At 37.9% G+C, this 15,536-nt stretch overlaps 1 protein-coding gene across 1 annotated transcript in view; it reads left to right on the top strand.

Annotated features, from left to right (window-relative positions):
• LOC110208093 (solute carrier family 15 member 2-like) overlaps positions 1-15,536 on the top strand; it is a 96,306-nt gene that overhangs the window by 42,024 nt on the left and 38,746 nt on the right. The window contains 7 exon segments of the mRNA XM_020985912.1: positions 2,170-2,260; positions 6,425-6,502; positions 8,933-9,015; positions 10,273-10,359; positions 11,213-11,302; positions 12,931-12,975; positions 15,367-15,399. Of these exon segments, the coding sequence (XP_020841571.1) occupies positions 2,170-2,260; positions 6,425-6,502; positions 8,933-9,015; positions 10,273-10,359; positions 11,213-11,302; positions 12,931-12,975; positions 15,367-15,399 (507 nt within the window).

Here is a 15,536-nt window from a genome sequence, read left to right as displayed (position 1 = left end):
GCAGACTTCGATAAGAGTGGCGGAAGATGCTAAGAGCATCTTCCTCAGTCTCCTCTTTTTCTGTCAAGTTGGTAAACAACATATAAGGTAGAGCTGTTTTGCAGTGGATGGACTCCACCTCCATGAAAGACCTGTAGCAGGTCCTCAGGCTTATGAGATACTATTGCCATTTTATACTCAGGTTTTCTCCTTTGACAGCCCCTCCCTTTGAAGCATTCCAGTTATTTCCAGTGAGCAATAGAGGAAGGGAAGGGTATATTTAATAACCTGAAGAACCTGGTTTACCTGAGACCTTATCAGCCAGAAAGCAGGATCAATATGCCTATACTCCAGTCTACTTGTCTAGTCTTCAAGAAGAAATGTTGCCCAAACTAAGGATGGATCCATCTTGAATAGGCTCTGATTACTCTTACATGACCTCTTCTGTCAAGGCATGATAAATAATACTCTAACTCTGCTAGGATGACCTGGTGTTGTTGTTTATGACCTTTTGTGGCCATACCTATGACATAATCTTAGTTGGCATGTCCTATCATATCAAATATGGTTTTGGGCCAAAGACCTAGTAGATGAGCTAGGTAACAAGCCTGCCTCTCATTCTACACTTATTACCTCTCTGAAAAAGGGGAAGGTATGTTTCGTTATCAGTCCTTTGGAATCAAGATTGGTCACTTCACTGATCAGAATGATGATATCTTTCAGTGTTGTTTTCTTTTACATTGTTGTTGTTGTTTGTCCTTCATTCTCAAAGAGGATGGAGGTGATGTCATGACATGAAAGTGAATTGGATTTAAGTGAGGGAGGGCTGTGCAAAGTCACCAGCCTCACTTGGTTGTTGTGTAGATGACCGTTTCCCTCTAAGATGACCTCCCAGCTGCTCTGTATGTATCTTGTATGTACCTATTTATTTATTAATTTATTTTCCCCATTAGAATGTGAAGACTTAGTCAAGTGCCTGGCCAATAGAAAGCACTTAATATTATTGACTGTTTCAAATATCAATTGAAAATTAATATTAACTGAATACCAATTGTTTTGAATATTAATGTTTGAATATTGACTGTTTTCTTGATTCTTCTTAATTCACTGCATCAGTTCATAAGTTTTCCCATATTTCCCTGTTTTTCATGGTACAACAATATTCCATTGTATTTATATAACACAACAAAACAGACATTTCAGATCATACAGAACACGTTGTTTCAAAATGTAGAAATTAAGTGGTTTTATTACAGACACTTCAATAAGGAAATGGGGATGAGAGAGCCTTTATGTTTGACTTAGGAGTGAGGTAAAAGATGTTTCAATTCTTTGATTTAAGCCTATTCCCAAGCCCCACTTTTTTTTTGGTCACAGTGAGATTCTTTTCCCTTATTCAATTCTTTATCTCTCTCATTTAAGGAAGAAATTTGAGGTACAAGAAGATGATACCAAAGCATCCCAGAGCTCTGTCACTCCCAGTGCCATAGCAACCAAACTGTCCTTGTCTTCCTGGGCTGGAACTTAAAATATTTAGGAGTAGAGGGTTGGGAGCCTTGAAAGTTCTGCTTTTCATTCTGTTCACTTATTGACAATATCCATGGATTTGGGGGCTTCTATAAGTGTACACACTCTGGAAAGCTGTGGATGAGATTTTCTGCTTTGTTAAGGTACATAAGACCGTACTCAGAGCATCAGTTGCTCACGTCCATTCCAACCTACTTAAAAATGTCATACCCTAAACTTTAATGAATATGTACCATGCTAGTCTTCAATGTTTAATGTATTTTTAAAATATATTTAACAATCATTAAGCTGAAAAAGTTGTCTTTGACCATAGCATTTGTTTCTCCTCTAGCTGTAGTCATTGGTATTCTTCTCCTCTTTATGTCTGTAGAACACAAGATCAGTCCAGAGCAAATATAGTTCAACTGATTCTACAAACATAGGCGCTCGTAAAGACCATACATAAATGGAATAGAAAGAGGAAATTTAATCCATTAAATTTCTGCCAAAGCCATCTCCTAATTACCAATTGTCCAAATCTAATTTCCTTTAGGCCCTGGGCACAAACAAACATAGATGCCAGTTGTAACATTTGTGTTTTAGAAATCCAGGGAATTGTGACTTTTGTTCTTAGTCTTTGTATCCCTGGAGACATTGACATTGTTTTGCTCTATCTTCTTCCAGACAGAAGAAAGGAGAAAGTTATTCTCAATTATGTATCTCTTAGTCAACCTGGCATTCTTGATTTCAACAATTTTCATGCCCCTGCTCAGAGGTCAGTATTGGCTTACCAGGGAACTGAATGGGGTGGAATGTCTTTGCCATGATCTCTTTCAGGGCTCTTAGAAAAATGGTTGTGTGATACAATAAATAGAATGCTGTATTTGGGGTCAGAGAATGTGGGGTCTATCCTAGCTCTGACACTCACTAATTGTGTGACCTTGGACAAATCATTTAACCTCTCTGAGCCTCAGTTTCTTCATAAATGAAATAAGGAGGTTGGATCAGAAAATTTCTAAGGTCCCATCTAGCTCTAAATCTATGATCTGAGGTGACATTGTCCTGAGAAGCTAAGCTGGTTCAGCCTGTGGTAGACTTTGGCAAACTTAAATGCTCAGGAGTATCCACACTTTAACTAATATAGATATTCCAGAAAAGTTGCATGTTAGTTGAATTTTGGGAAACTGATTCATATTTGAAATGAGGCACAGCATATAGTAAACAATGAATGCTTATTAATTAATTGGCTAAAGGTACCCATGTTGAAGCTTTTTGAAAATGAACAATCTTGCCCTGATTAACTTATTAAACTAATCAATTCATTATTGTTTTTAAAGCTAATACTTTCTTAAAGCAAGGAATGCTTTTAATAATAAAAGGATAAAAATAATTCATGCATTATTTATGTGCATGAAGTAGAATAGTGTTTTATCTTTATACCATTCTCTACCTTATAGGATTTTTTACAAAAAATATTTTTTTCCTATTTTCTATATGCAAATAAGAAATGATAAAATTATTTAAACTGTAGTCTTGTATTTCTACATCTACACTCTGGACATTTTCATTTTTATTTATTTTATTAATATATTTAATGGGCATGGTAGAAAAATACTATATGGGGAGTCAGGAAACTTGAATTTCTGCTTCCAACATTGCCCTTAAATTCACTCTGTGTGGGGCATTGGGCAAGTTACTTTCCCCCTCAGACCTTCAGTTTCCTCATCTGGACAATGAGGGGACTGAACTAGATGATCTCTGAAATCCCTTCTAATTCCTGGATCCCATGATCCAATGGTCAAAGGTATTAATAGATTCTCATTGAAAGGAGTATAGGACAAACTGGGATGAACTAAAATTTTTACTAAGCTGGCTTTAAAAGAGAACCTGGTTCACTTCCACAAAGGATTAATGAAAGAGATTAGACAATCACAGACAATTTGAACATCTCTTGGAATATGCAATATGCTTGTTATGTTCAGAGGTTCATGATGCCATTTTTCAATATGTATTCTACTGGAGTATCTGTGGTCAAAATATCTTTATCTATTCTATTGATCCTGGAAAGCATGTCCAGCTCATCACGGTGCTGTTGGGGCATTTTTTTTTTTGTTGAGAAATAACTGCATGCCAAACTGGAAAAGGGCCAAGAAAAGTGGAGTTTCTGTTGCACATTATAGAGATATAGCGGGTCAGAATGGAAAGCAAAAAGGTAAACATGATTTTAACCTGGGGATCTAGACCAATATCAAAGACTTGTAGTGGTTGCTGGGATTTGCAGTATACTACTACGGATTTAACACAGTCCTCTTTTTTCTGTAGTTCCCCCAACAACCTGAATCCAGTGGTTAATTATTACGGAGAAAATGCAGTATTTGATGTTCCCCTCTTGGCCTATACTGTTCTTTTATGTTAGAATTCAGGACTTCAAATGTAGTTGTCAGGGCCGTTTTATTCCAGATAGAACTGTAGTTCAATGTTATCTCATGCCAGCTTCTCTTTGAGCTTCTTGTTGGAAGCATGCACCTACCCCTCCTGGGAGAGCAATAAAAGGTGATGAAACCACCATAGAGTGTGACCACTTTAACTTGGAATATCAACAAACAGACTAAAAACTAAAAGTCAGTGATAGGGCAGGTATTCATGTGTCATATCCAGGTTGATTCCTCACCTGTCCTGTAGTACCAAACTCTTGTAACCTGAAATCTGGACCTTTCCTCAAATCAGCCTTGCTGCTTGCTGTGGATTGTTTGTTTCCACCCTCATTTTATCTCCTACATTGCCTTTTTATCTCTGGCTCTTTCCAGGCAATAGACCACTTCCATTGCTTCCTGGTATCTGGAGACAACTTCCCCAGCTCCAAATTAGGGTTTGGCTGGCACCACGAACCTTGCCTAACCATGATCACTGCCTGGCCCTCCTTCTATTCCTTCTCCCCTGGCAGTCAGGTCACATGAAGCAGTACAGATAGCACATTTTAGAAGGGACACTGACAAACTGGAACATGTTCATAGGAAGGCAGCCAGGATTGTAAGAGGATCCAAAACTTTTGCCATAGATTGGTAGAAGGGATTAGGGATGGTTAACCTCTATAAAAGATGTTCCACAGGAGGTACATTGCTACTAATGTCACCCTCAAAAGACAGCTTGGAGGGTAGAACCAAGACCAATGAATTTGTAGAAGTTCCGAGGAAGCAGATTGTGGGTCAACATAAAGAAAAACTTCCTGGTAATTAGGGTTGTCCAAAAATTGAATGGGTTGCTTTTCTAGGAAGTAAATTTCCCATTACCAAGTCTCCAAGTGAAGGCAGAGTAACCACTTATAGTAAAAGATATAGTAAATAGATATAGTAAAAAGAATTTAACCTTTGGGTGTGAGTTGGACTAGTAAGATGATTTCTGCAGCCCTTTCCAACTCTGAAATTCTAATATCCTATGATTCTATGGTCATTTATTGCAGACCTTGTGATCTGTTAAAATTTCTAAGATTATCTCTAAGAATCATATTGACAAAAATGGGGGAAGAGAATGTGGAGAATCACACTTAATTCTTGGCATTCTGTGCTATCCTCCTCCCATGGACATCTTGGAATGATTAGTGTGGAATGGAGGTATGTGTCCAAATACCAAAAGTCATTATATACATTTTGATCAGAGGCTTCCTGGTGGAATTTTGGGCAGCACTTGTCAGAGTTGGGAATATACATATGTGTGTGTGTGTGTGTGTGTGTGTGTGTGTGTGTGTGCGCGTAGATAGATAGATAGATAGATATAGCTATAGATAGAAAAGAGAGAGTTCTAGATATATAGATCACACCAGATCATAAACAATAGCACAATAGTTGGGATGAGGAGAAATGAGGCCAAGTTGTTTTAGGAGAGGTGAAAGGCATGAGGGCAAATGAAGCTAAAGATTCAGAACCAGATGAGCATTGTTTAGTGTCAGAGGATATGGACACAGATTAGAGCAAATCTATGAGTTAAGAACAAGGTGATTAACTGTAAGTCAGGGCAAAATAAAGTGTAAGCTTTGGATCAATCAGAAGATTGGAAGCTAGGAAGGCAGGAAAGCAGGCAATAACCACTGTGGGGGAGAGCAATATGGGAGCTCCAAGGGAAGGCAAAAAGTCAGGAAAACAAAAAGCTAAATTATATTAAAGCATGTTGAGGATTCAAATATTCATTTAAACAACTGAGAATCAAGGTCATTTGAAGAAAGTAAAGTAGCAGGCCAAAATAAGTGGGATATAAACTCAATGTACCGTAACTTTTTTAAAAAAAAGGAACTTCAGTAACTGAAGCAAATTTTCTGCTTCTTTTAGATCAGAGCTTTTATATGCTTCTTGTGTTAGACCTCACCCCCAAGTTCAGCTCCTGATATGGTCCATTAATTGTGTGCCTGTATGTATTTATCATTTATTTATGAACATATTAGATTCTTCTAGTAGAATGTGTACCTTAGAATCCCTCATAGGATGTAGAACTAGAACATTAGAGATCATCTAGTCCAATGCCTTCATTTGACAGAGAAGGAAACTGAGGCCTGAAGAAGTAAAGTAACTTGCCAGTGTTCCACAGCTCCCAAGTACCAGAGCTGCGACTCAAAACCAAATCTTTGACTCTCAATCCAGTGTGGTTTTTCTCATCATTATCCTTCACTGCCTCAGATGCTGAGTTGTTACTACTTCATTATGGGAAGATTTTCCCTAATAAGGACCTTCCATTTTCAAGGTCACTAATACTTAAATGTTTTGTGTTGTGCAAGTTTGAGAGTGATGGAGATAAAGTTAATAGAGATAAAAATCTCTCTCCAAGAGGGTGTGATGGAAAGGAGTGCCCCAACCAGCCAACCCCCACCTGTAGTTCTGTGAGGTTGAGCCATGGGGAGTGAAGGGAAATGAGGACTGGGATAATGCTCCCTTATTTCTACTCTCTGTAGCTGACATCAGCTGCTTTGGAGGAGATTGTTATATGCTTGTCTTTGGGGTCTCTGGATTATTTCAGCTGTCTGCAGTGGGTAAGTTGGGTCACAATGGGGTAGTAGTGAGGGGAGGGGTGCTTATTTCCAAAAATTGAGGAGTGTAAAGAAAGCAGCAAGGACAGCTACCTGAATGAAGCAACAGTAGTAGTCAAGACTTCTGAATTCCCACCCTGAGAAAGTGCTTTCTCATCCAGATCTTTTATTTCTTTTATTTTCAATTGACCAGCACTTATTTTCTTTCTCCATCTTCCCCCAATCCCCAAAATGAACCAAAATCTTTGTAAGAAATTTGCAGAGTCAAGCAAAACAAATTTGTACATTGACTATGTAACAATGTATGTCTCATTCTGCATCTTGAGGACATCTCCTCAAGATATCCTCTTGGGTGGGTCGTGTTTTTAATTGTCGGTCTTCTGCAAATATGGTTAGTCATGGCACAGATCAGCATTCTTAGACTTTTACAAGTTGTTTTTCTTTTTATTATTATTATTTTTTAAATTTTAAATTAATTAAGTTATTTTTAGTTTTCAACATTCACTTCCATAAGCTTTTGAATTTTCTATTTTCTCCCCTTCCCTTCCCTTCTCTCACTCTTCCCCAAGACAGCATGCAATCTGATATAGGCTATATATACACATTCATATTAAACATCAAGTTGTTTTTCTTTATAATATTTTTATTGTATAATTTACTCTCCTGTTTTTGCTCCCTTCAATCTGTATCAGTTTATATAAGTTTCCCAGCTTTCTCTGGAACCATCCCTTTCATTATTTGTCATGGCACATTTTCCATTACACTTACATAGCATAATTTGTTAGTAAATGACAGAGTTGCCAGTTGGCACCTCTTTCTGTTCTCTGAACAAGGTCAGGGTCCTTTGTAGCAGATCTGGGACCTATGCACAGATGAGGCACTTCCTAAGCTGGAAGGCTCTTTGTAAGGCACTCCTGGCTCAACGCTGTCTCCAATGTCTGCAGTCCTCTCTGTCTCCCTATGCTGACCTGGGCTAGAAAAATTGACTCACTTTTTTTTTTTTGGATTTCCCAATCAGGAATCAATGTGTGTGTTTGCTAGATCCTTGTGGTGTAGAGTTTGGGTCTACTTTATCCTTCCAGTCTGTAATCTTGACTTGTCTCTCCCCCTGAGTCTTAAAACCTTTAAGGAGAGTCACTGTGACCCATACCCACTTTCCCATATTTCCCAGATGAACAGGTCCAGTGAATTATTCACCAACAAGTATGGAAAATTCTCTAGAAATAAGAATAATGGTTTACCCTGGAAAGACTTATATGAACTGATGCAAAGTAAAATAGGTAGAACCAGGAGAACATTGTACACAGTAAAACAGCAATATTGTAAAGTGATCAACTGTTAATGACAGCAATTCTCAGCAATACAATGATCCAAGGCAACTCTGAAGGATTTATGATGAAAAATGATGAAAAACTGATAGAGTTTGAATACAAATTGAAACATACATTTTTTTACTGTCTTTATTTTTCTTTATTTTTTTTGTCTATATTTTCTTTTACAACATGACTGATATGGAAATACATTTTACATGACTATATGTGTATAGCCTATATCAAATTGTTTGCCTTCTCAATGAGGCAGGGGGAGGGAGGAAGAGAAGTTGGAACTTAAATTTTTAAAAATGAATGTTAAAAATTGTTTTTACATGGAATTGGGGAGAAGTAAAATACTAAATAAATAATTGAAAAAAGAATAATGGCTTACAATTATGTAGGACTTTACAATTTACAAAGCATTTTTCTCATGGTAAGACTGAAAAAAACTTACTTAAATCAAAACAAGTTGAATTTCTGGGGTCCATATAGCTCATTTTTAAAGAATCTCCCTAACATGTTTTTACTAGTATATATTCAACCTCAGCATAATATCAAGATTACAGGTACCAGGGGGCAGGTAGGTGGTACAGTGGAAAGAGCTCTGGCCTTAGAGGCAGGAGGACCTGAGTTCAAATTGCCCTCAGACACTTGACACTTACTAGCTGTATGACCTTGGGCAAGTCACTCAACCACAATTGCCTCTCCAAACCCCCTTCCCCCAAAAAAGATTACATGTACCATATAAATGTCAGTTGAAAGAACAAATCCCTCAGCATCAGAACACTTGAACCATGGGATGCTATATAAATCTAAGTTATTGTTTTTGTTATTCTTATATGATCCAATACTACTAAAAACACAAGCCTGTTCCAGGAGCCAAAGAGCTGTAACTCTGGCTCTGTAAATTCATATTAAGGGAATAGAAACTGAGTCCTTCTCAAGAGAGTACTCTAGATTCTTATTCAGACGCAGCAAAGGTGAATGAGCAGAATGAGTATGTGGAGCTAATGGAAGGGATTCAATGTGTTTTCCATTTCACATGTGACATATGTGGGCCTGTCTACCTCAATTCCTGCTCTTCCAATAATTCTGAGAAACTCTATGCATTTCTTTTCAGTTGTGTTCTCATTTGGAAGTGAGATGTACAAAATAATTCCTCCAGAAGGAGACATCATGCTTAAAGTCTGCAAATGCATGTGGGTGAGTCATTAGATTTTTAAAAATCCTTTTTTTCCTATTTTTAAATTGAAAGGTAATAATTATAGTGGTTTGACTGGTCCAAATTTAAGATTTCATTGGTGTAGGAAACCCCTAGTAAGGAAATTCCTTTTATTAAAACAACCTCAACTATCTTTGATTTATAGTCTTAGAGATTAACCTAGAGTACTGAGAGGGTGTGACTTGTCCAAGGTCACATTACCAGTGTTAGAGACAGGACTTGAACAGCAGTTTTCCAAACTCCAATATCTACTACATGCTACCACTCAGTATTAGGACCAAACAGCTGTAAACATCATTACATGTTTTTATTTTTCACCTCATGACTCTTGGGGATTGTTTCCTAGCTATCCTTTTTGCCAAGTTAAAGTTCGTCTTACCTCTCTGCTTAAATATCTTTAATCAGGCAAAACTCTTACCACATCCTGGTTGGACAAGGTATTGTTCAGGGGAACAAGGATAGAAATAATAACCCCTGGAAGATGCTGAAATTCTATGACTAATCTGATTCTGGGAATGATTATAAATCATAGATGGATCATAAAATCACAGAAGATAAATGTGTGCTCGCTCTTTCTGTGGTGGCAAAGAATTTGAAATTGAGGGGATGCCCATCAATTGAGGAATGGCTGAACAAGTTGTGGTATATGAGTGTAATAGAATACTATGGTGCTATAAGAAATGATGAGCAGGCAGATTTCAGAAAAACCTGGAAGGACTTGTATGAACTGATACTGAGTGAAGTGAGCAGAACCAGGAGAATGTTGTATATGGTAAGAGCCATGTTATGCACTGACTGACTTTGATAGACTCACCTCTTCTCAGGAATGCAAGGATCTAAGACATCTCCAAAAGTCTCATGATGGAAAATGCTATCCACATCCAGAGAAAGAACTGTGGAGTTTGAATGCAGATTGAAGCATACTATTTGCTCTTTTTTTCTTGTTTTGTTTTTTCTTTCTTGTGTTTCCTCCTATTGGCTCAATTCTTCTTAACAACATGACTAATGTGAAAACATGTTTAATAAGAATGTATATGTAGAGCCCATATCAGATTGCACACCATCTTGGAGAGGGAGGTGGGGAGGGAGGGGGGAAAATTTTAAATTCAAAAGCTTATGAAAGTGATTGTTGAAAACTAAAAATAATTTAATTAATTAAAAAAAAGGATAAATGTATGCTGTAGGGAGGAAAGTAGATAAGGGTAGGTCTCTTCTCATGACGCTCTGCTTTTTTATAGTTTGCTATTTCAAACCGTCTGAAGAACCGTTCCAGAGATATTCCAAAGAGAGAGCATTGGCTAGACTGGGCAGCTGAAGAGTATCCAGTGAGTCATGATTGTAGGCTTAAGTTGTCTACCAGCAGTGAAGACTGTCGTGACAGCTGACATTCCTCTGTCTTTCATCTCAAGAAGCTATTTTCTGGTGGCCTGGGAGCAACTCTCTCTGCTCCCAGGACTTTTTTGGGCCATCATTCCTTCCGTGTCTAGCTGCTCCATAATTTTCCCCACCTTCCTCCCATGATAATTTAGTGTAGATCAAATCAGACAGTGTCAGATTCTGATGGAGTTGGTATGTGACTATTTATATGGTTGGTACATGAGTGCATGAGTGGGTGCTTGATGGGCTTCGCTAATCATTGTGGCCAAGTTGTATAGTGTTGGAGCTATAGAAAAAAACAGCCAGCTCCTAGCTGGTCTCCACAGGACAGGAAATAGCAGAGTTACCATGGGAAACCAAGGAGACTCAGATATAACAGGGCATGAGCATCTCAAAATGGAGTACAGATAAGTCTTCTGTGCTGAATAGAAACCCAGTCATCCTGGGGACAGCAGCCTGAGAAATCCTCGGTTAAAAAACAAACAAACAAATGTCTAAAAGGGGCATAAGCCCAAGTTATCTTAGCTCATTTCTTCCCTAGTTTCTGCATAGGATTGTCCCTCCCCTCATCCAGAAGCAAGGAGTTCTTTCTGTTTAGAAGGATATCTAGAGGAGATTACATAGACCTATTTACTTCACTGCTTCTATTGTTAGAGTTCTTCCAAATGTCCAACTTAAGTTCTTCTGACTGAAAATTTGATTCTGTTCTCTTACTACTCTGTAATCCTTGTGCTCTGTGTATCGATTCCTAAAGTGGAATTTTTGGAAGCACATTTTTCTTCTTTTTCTTATTTCCTGCAGAAGCAGCTCATCTTAGAGGTAAAAGCACTGACTCGTGTGCTGTTCCTATACATCCCATTGCCGATGTTCTGGGCTCTGTTCCATCAACAGGTAAGAGTTTCTGAAAGTGATTTCTGTCTAGACCTTACTCTTACTAGGTTTCCTTCTTATCTTTGTTATGCAGAGAGATGGGTTCTTCAAAAGTTGGAGTAGATTCCCCAAACTGACAAAATTGAAGTGAAGCCAGTGTAGTACTTATTTCTTAATAGAACCAGTTCTGCAGAAGAGCCCAATTCTGTGTGCATATACCTCCTTTCTGTGAGGACTGGGAATGACATAACTTCCACAGTTTATCATTTGTTTACTTACCTCTGGTAACAGCCCTAAAGCTAAGTCAGGAGGACATCAGAAACTACTTCCCCAGGTATTGAGGAGTCATTGTGTTTCCTGTTTGGGATAAAAGAACTACCATAACCCCAAGTCTATCTTGGGCTGCCCTTAGTATCTCTGGGACAATTCACTATTAGAAGAGGACAGGGAATGGAATAATCCTGATGAAGCAGAGAGCATGTTATACAATATGTAAAAATAGTGTAGCCCACACATTCTCCAGAATATGTCCCTTCCCTCTAGAAATAAACTTTGTCTTAGTCCTATAGTAGAGGATAAGAAGTGTTTGTGAATGAAGGACTTTTTTTTTTTTAAGGAAAGGCATAGTAGCCCACACATTCTCCAGAATATGTCCCTTCCCTCTAGAAATAAACTTTGTCTTAGTCCTATAGTAGAGGATAAGAAGTGTTTGTGAATGAAGGACTTTTTTTTTTTTAAGGAAAGGCATAATGCAGCTGGAAACTTAGGGTTTGGGATTAGCTGGAGCCTTTATTGATTAATGGGGTAGGCAACAAGATATGATGGAAAGAGTACTGAGTCAGAGGATGTAGGTTCAAATCCTGACTGTGACACTTATTGCCTGCATGACCTTGAGCAAGACACTTAATGTTCCTGGCCCTTACTTTGCTCACCTGATAAAATGAGGGAGTTGGACGAGATGGACTCTAAGGTCCCTTTTAGCTCTAAAGGTCAATGATGTGGTCCAATACCCTGGAAAAGTCTTTGGTAATGATTACATGCCCTTTATATTACGTAGGTGAGGAAACAGGTATTAAAAATGGAAATTTTATGCTGGAGATTCATTTATTAATCTTTGGCTGAACCTTGAAAGGCATCCAGACATCCTAAACCCAATTTAGCACTTTTCCCAGAAGATCAGACTGCCTGATTTCTTTGTAGGAGCCCAGCACTAACTTTCCAGATGATACCCATGTGACCAGGGCTTGCGTCCTATCAAAAGGGAGAAAATGAGATGAAGCATTCACCCAAACCCACAGAGGGAGAGGCTCCAAGTACCCTTTACATCTTTTGCTTTGCTTAAGCCCCCCCACCTTCATCTCTAAAATAACATTTCCTTTCACTCTCAATGATTTTAAGAAAGGAAGAGGAGATTCTTCCTATCCATGAGGGAGGTACAGTTTCTAATGATAAGGAAAAAATGACATGAGAAAGAGGGTATGGGGGAGGATATGGGAAATGGGAAAGTGAGGGGAGGAGAAAGAGGAGAAGCAAGGAGACGTTCATGGAATGAGGGACTGATACCCTCCCCATCCTGTTTGTCTCCATGAAGCTTGTGCTTTCTCCCCACAGTGTATGAAAGTTCTCACACCGGCATCTCTCTGCCCTAGGGCTCTCGGTGGACTCTGCAAGCCACCAGGTTGAATGGCAATATGGTGAGTAGTCAATTCTTAATATTTATTCTATAAACTTTTCTATCCATTTTCATTTTGGTTTTTTAAAATGTGTTATTTTATTTTTCAAATGATATATATTTTTAATTAATCTGACCTTGCCACTATCTTTCTCCCCCATTGAACAAAATTTTAAAATCCCTCAATACATATCTACATAGTCCTGCAAAACAAATCTCTGCATTAGTCCATGAAAACATATGTCTGCATTTTAAGTTCATCACCTCTCAGAACGTGGGTGACATGTTTTATCTTCATTCTTTTGGACTCGTGGTTTGTCACTGTGTTGGTTACAATGCTAAAGTTTTTCTAAGTTGTTTTTCTCTGTAGCATTATTACTGCACATATTGTTCTCCTAGTACTACTCACTTCGTTTTGAGAAGTTCATAAAAGTGTTTCCAATTTCCTCTGAAATTGTCTGTTTCATTATTTCTTATGACACAATGATATTCTACTACATTCATTTGCTACAATTTGTTAACCATTCCTCAATAGGAGGATAACCTCTAGTTCCCGTTTTGGGTTTACTTATTCAATCTTTTCTCCTACTGCTACCTAATATGAACCCCCCTATTCTAGGTTCTCTGTTCCTCAGACAGTAAACAGAATACATACTGACTCTAGGCACAGCTGCTGTCTATGGTGCTGACACGGATCCCCCATCAAGCCTTTGTTCTTCCACCCCAGGTCCTGTGGCAAACAGTTTAAGTAGTTCAACAGTCCTACCTGTCCTGTTAACGAAGGAAGAAGAAATGGAAAAAAAGGGGGAGAAGTGGTCCTGAAAGATTATCTAGTCCTATTTTATCATTTAGAGATTAAGATAAAGTGACTTACCCAAAGTCACATAGCTATTTAGGGGCACAAATAGTGCTGAAACCTATTTCTCCTTACTCTTAATCTAGTATTTTTTCCTATACACTATGGCACTGCGACCTGAAATTGATTTCCCTGTATTGTCTTGACTCATTTTGATACTTCATCCTATTGTATCTTGTGTTGTTACCTGTCTCATTCCTGTGTCACTTGTCTTCCCAACAATATTGGAAACTTTCTGGGATTGGGAACCACAGTTTTGACATCTTTTGTTTATTCCAAAGCACTCATTACAGTTCTGAGTACTAAATATGTATTTGTTTAATTGAAGTGAATTTCCCCTCACTTACAGTTAAGCAGATCAGTTCAATGATTTTCCCTGAACACAGAAGCCTATTGACCCATCCCATTCATCTATCTCTAGCATCATGTATTTACACCATAAATGTCTGCAAAATATACTACTGTAGCAGTCTCAGAAGCAATCTCATTGGTGCAATGACAGAAGATAGGCCCTTAGAGAAGCAATGTGTTTCTTAATGTTCATGGTCAAGTTGAATCAGAAATCACTTCTGAGTTTGGAAAAAGTTTAGCTAACCCTCTTGCCTCAAGCATTATTCACAAGGTTTTCTTGGTCCCATTCACACTGATCAGTGCTAATCCCTTGCTCTGTATAGGTCATACTGATCTATTAGATTGTGATATTCATGGAAGTAGAAACCTTTTATTATGTAAACTTGATATGTCCCTCTGCTTCTAAGTACAGTGTTCTGAGTAACATAAACACTTAATAATAATAGCTAGCATTTATAGAGGGTCTTAAGATTTAGAAAATACTTTCCATGTATTATTTTATTTGATCCTCACAACAACCTCATAAGATAGGTACTTTTTGTTATTCCCATCTTAAAGATGAGGAGATTAAGGCCCAGAGAAGTTGTGTCATACCCTGGGTTACATAGTTAATAAGAATTTGATACAGGTTTAAAATTCAGGTCTTCCTGATTCTATCTACTACAGTGCCTAGTGGCTTTTAGTGAAGCTTAACAATTTTTTAATTGAGATACAGTAGTGCTTTCCTTATGATTCCAATATCAGTATTATCTTCCTACATCAAAGATCCTTAGAGCCCCATCTAAATACAGAAGGAATAGAGCAGAAAGATCAATTTGTATATTTAAATATTGCTTGATTTCTTCCTTCATTCGATTAATGAGCATTTAGTGCCTGCCATGTTGTATCATGACCTGTGTTAAGTGTTGGGAATACTAAGACAACAGCGAAAACTATCTCTACCTTCAATGAGTGTAATGGGGGAATGTAAACACATGTTAAGCACATATAGAATATATGCAAAATGAATACAAAGAAATTTTGGGAGAGGGTGCACTAGCAGATGGAAGAACTAGCAAAGGCAGCATTTGAGGCAGTATATGATGTGGATTGTAGTTCATGATTTTTTGAAGGGACTCAGCATATCCTAATTCACTTGCTAATATTAACAGATAGTGTTGGTTATTGGTTTGGTAATACTTAATTAGCTGTTTCATTCTGTTTCAGGGATTTTTTGTAATCAAGCCTGATCAAGTTCAGGTAAGAATCTGTACTACTACCATGGTGTTCTACTTTCTTGCCATCTCCAAATTTACTTTGCTCAACATTTTATAGCTCAAACTAAATGACACATGATAAGTTTAGAGTAGGAAGACAAGGTTTAGGGAGAAGATTTT

This window comes from Phascolarctos cinereus, unplaced genomic scaffold (assembly GCF_003287225.1).
Source record: "Phascolarctos cinereus isolate Bilbo 61053 unplaced genomic scaffold, phaCin_HiC Scaffold_726;HRSCAF=1367, whole genome shotgun sequence".
NCBI lineage: Eukaryota > Metazoa > Chordata > Mammalia > Diprotodontia > Phascolarctidae > Phascolarctos > Phascolarctos cinereus.
Note: the sequence above shows the minus strand (reverse complement) of the source record. Positions and strands in the feature narration are given on the sequence as shown.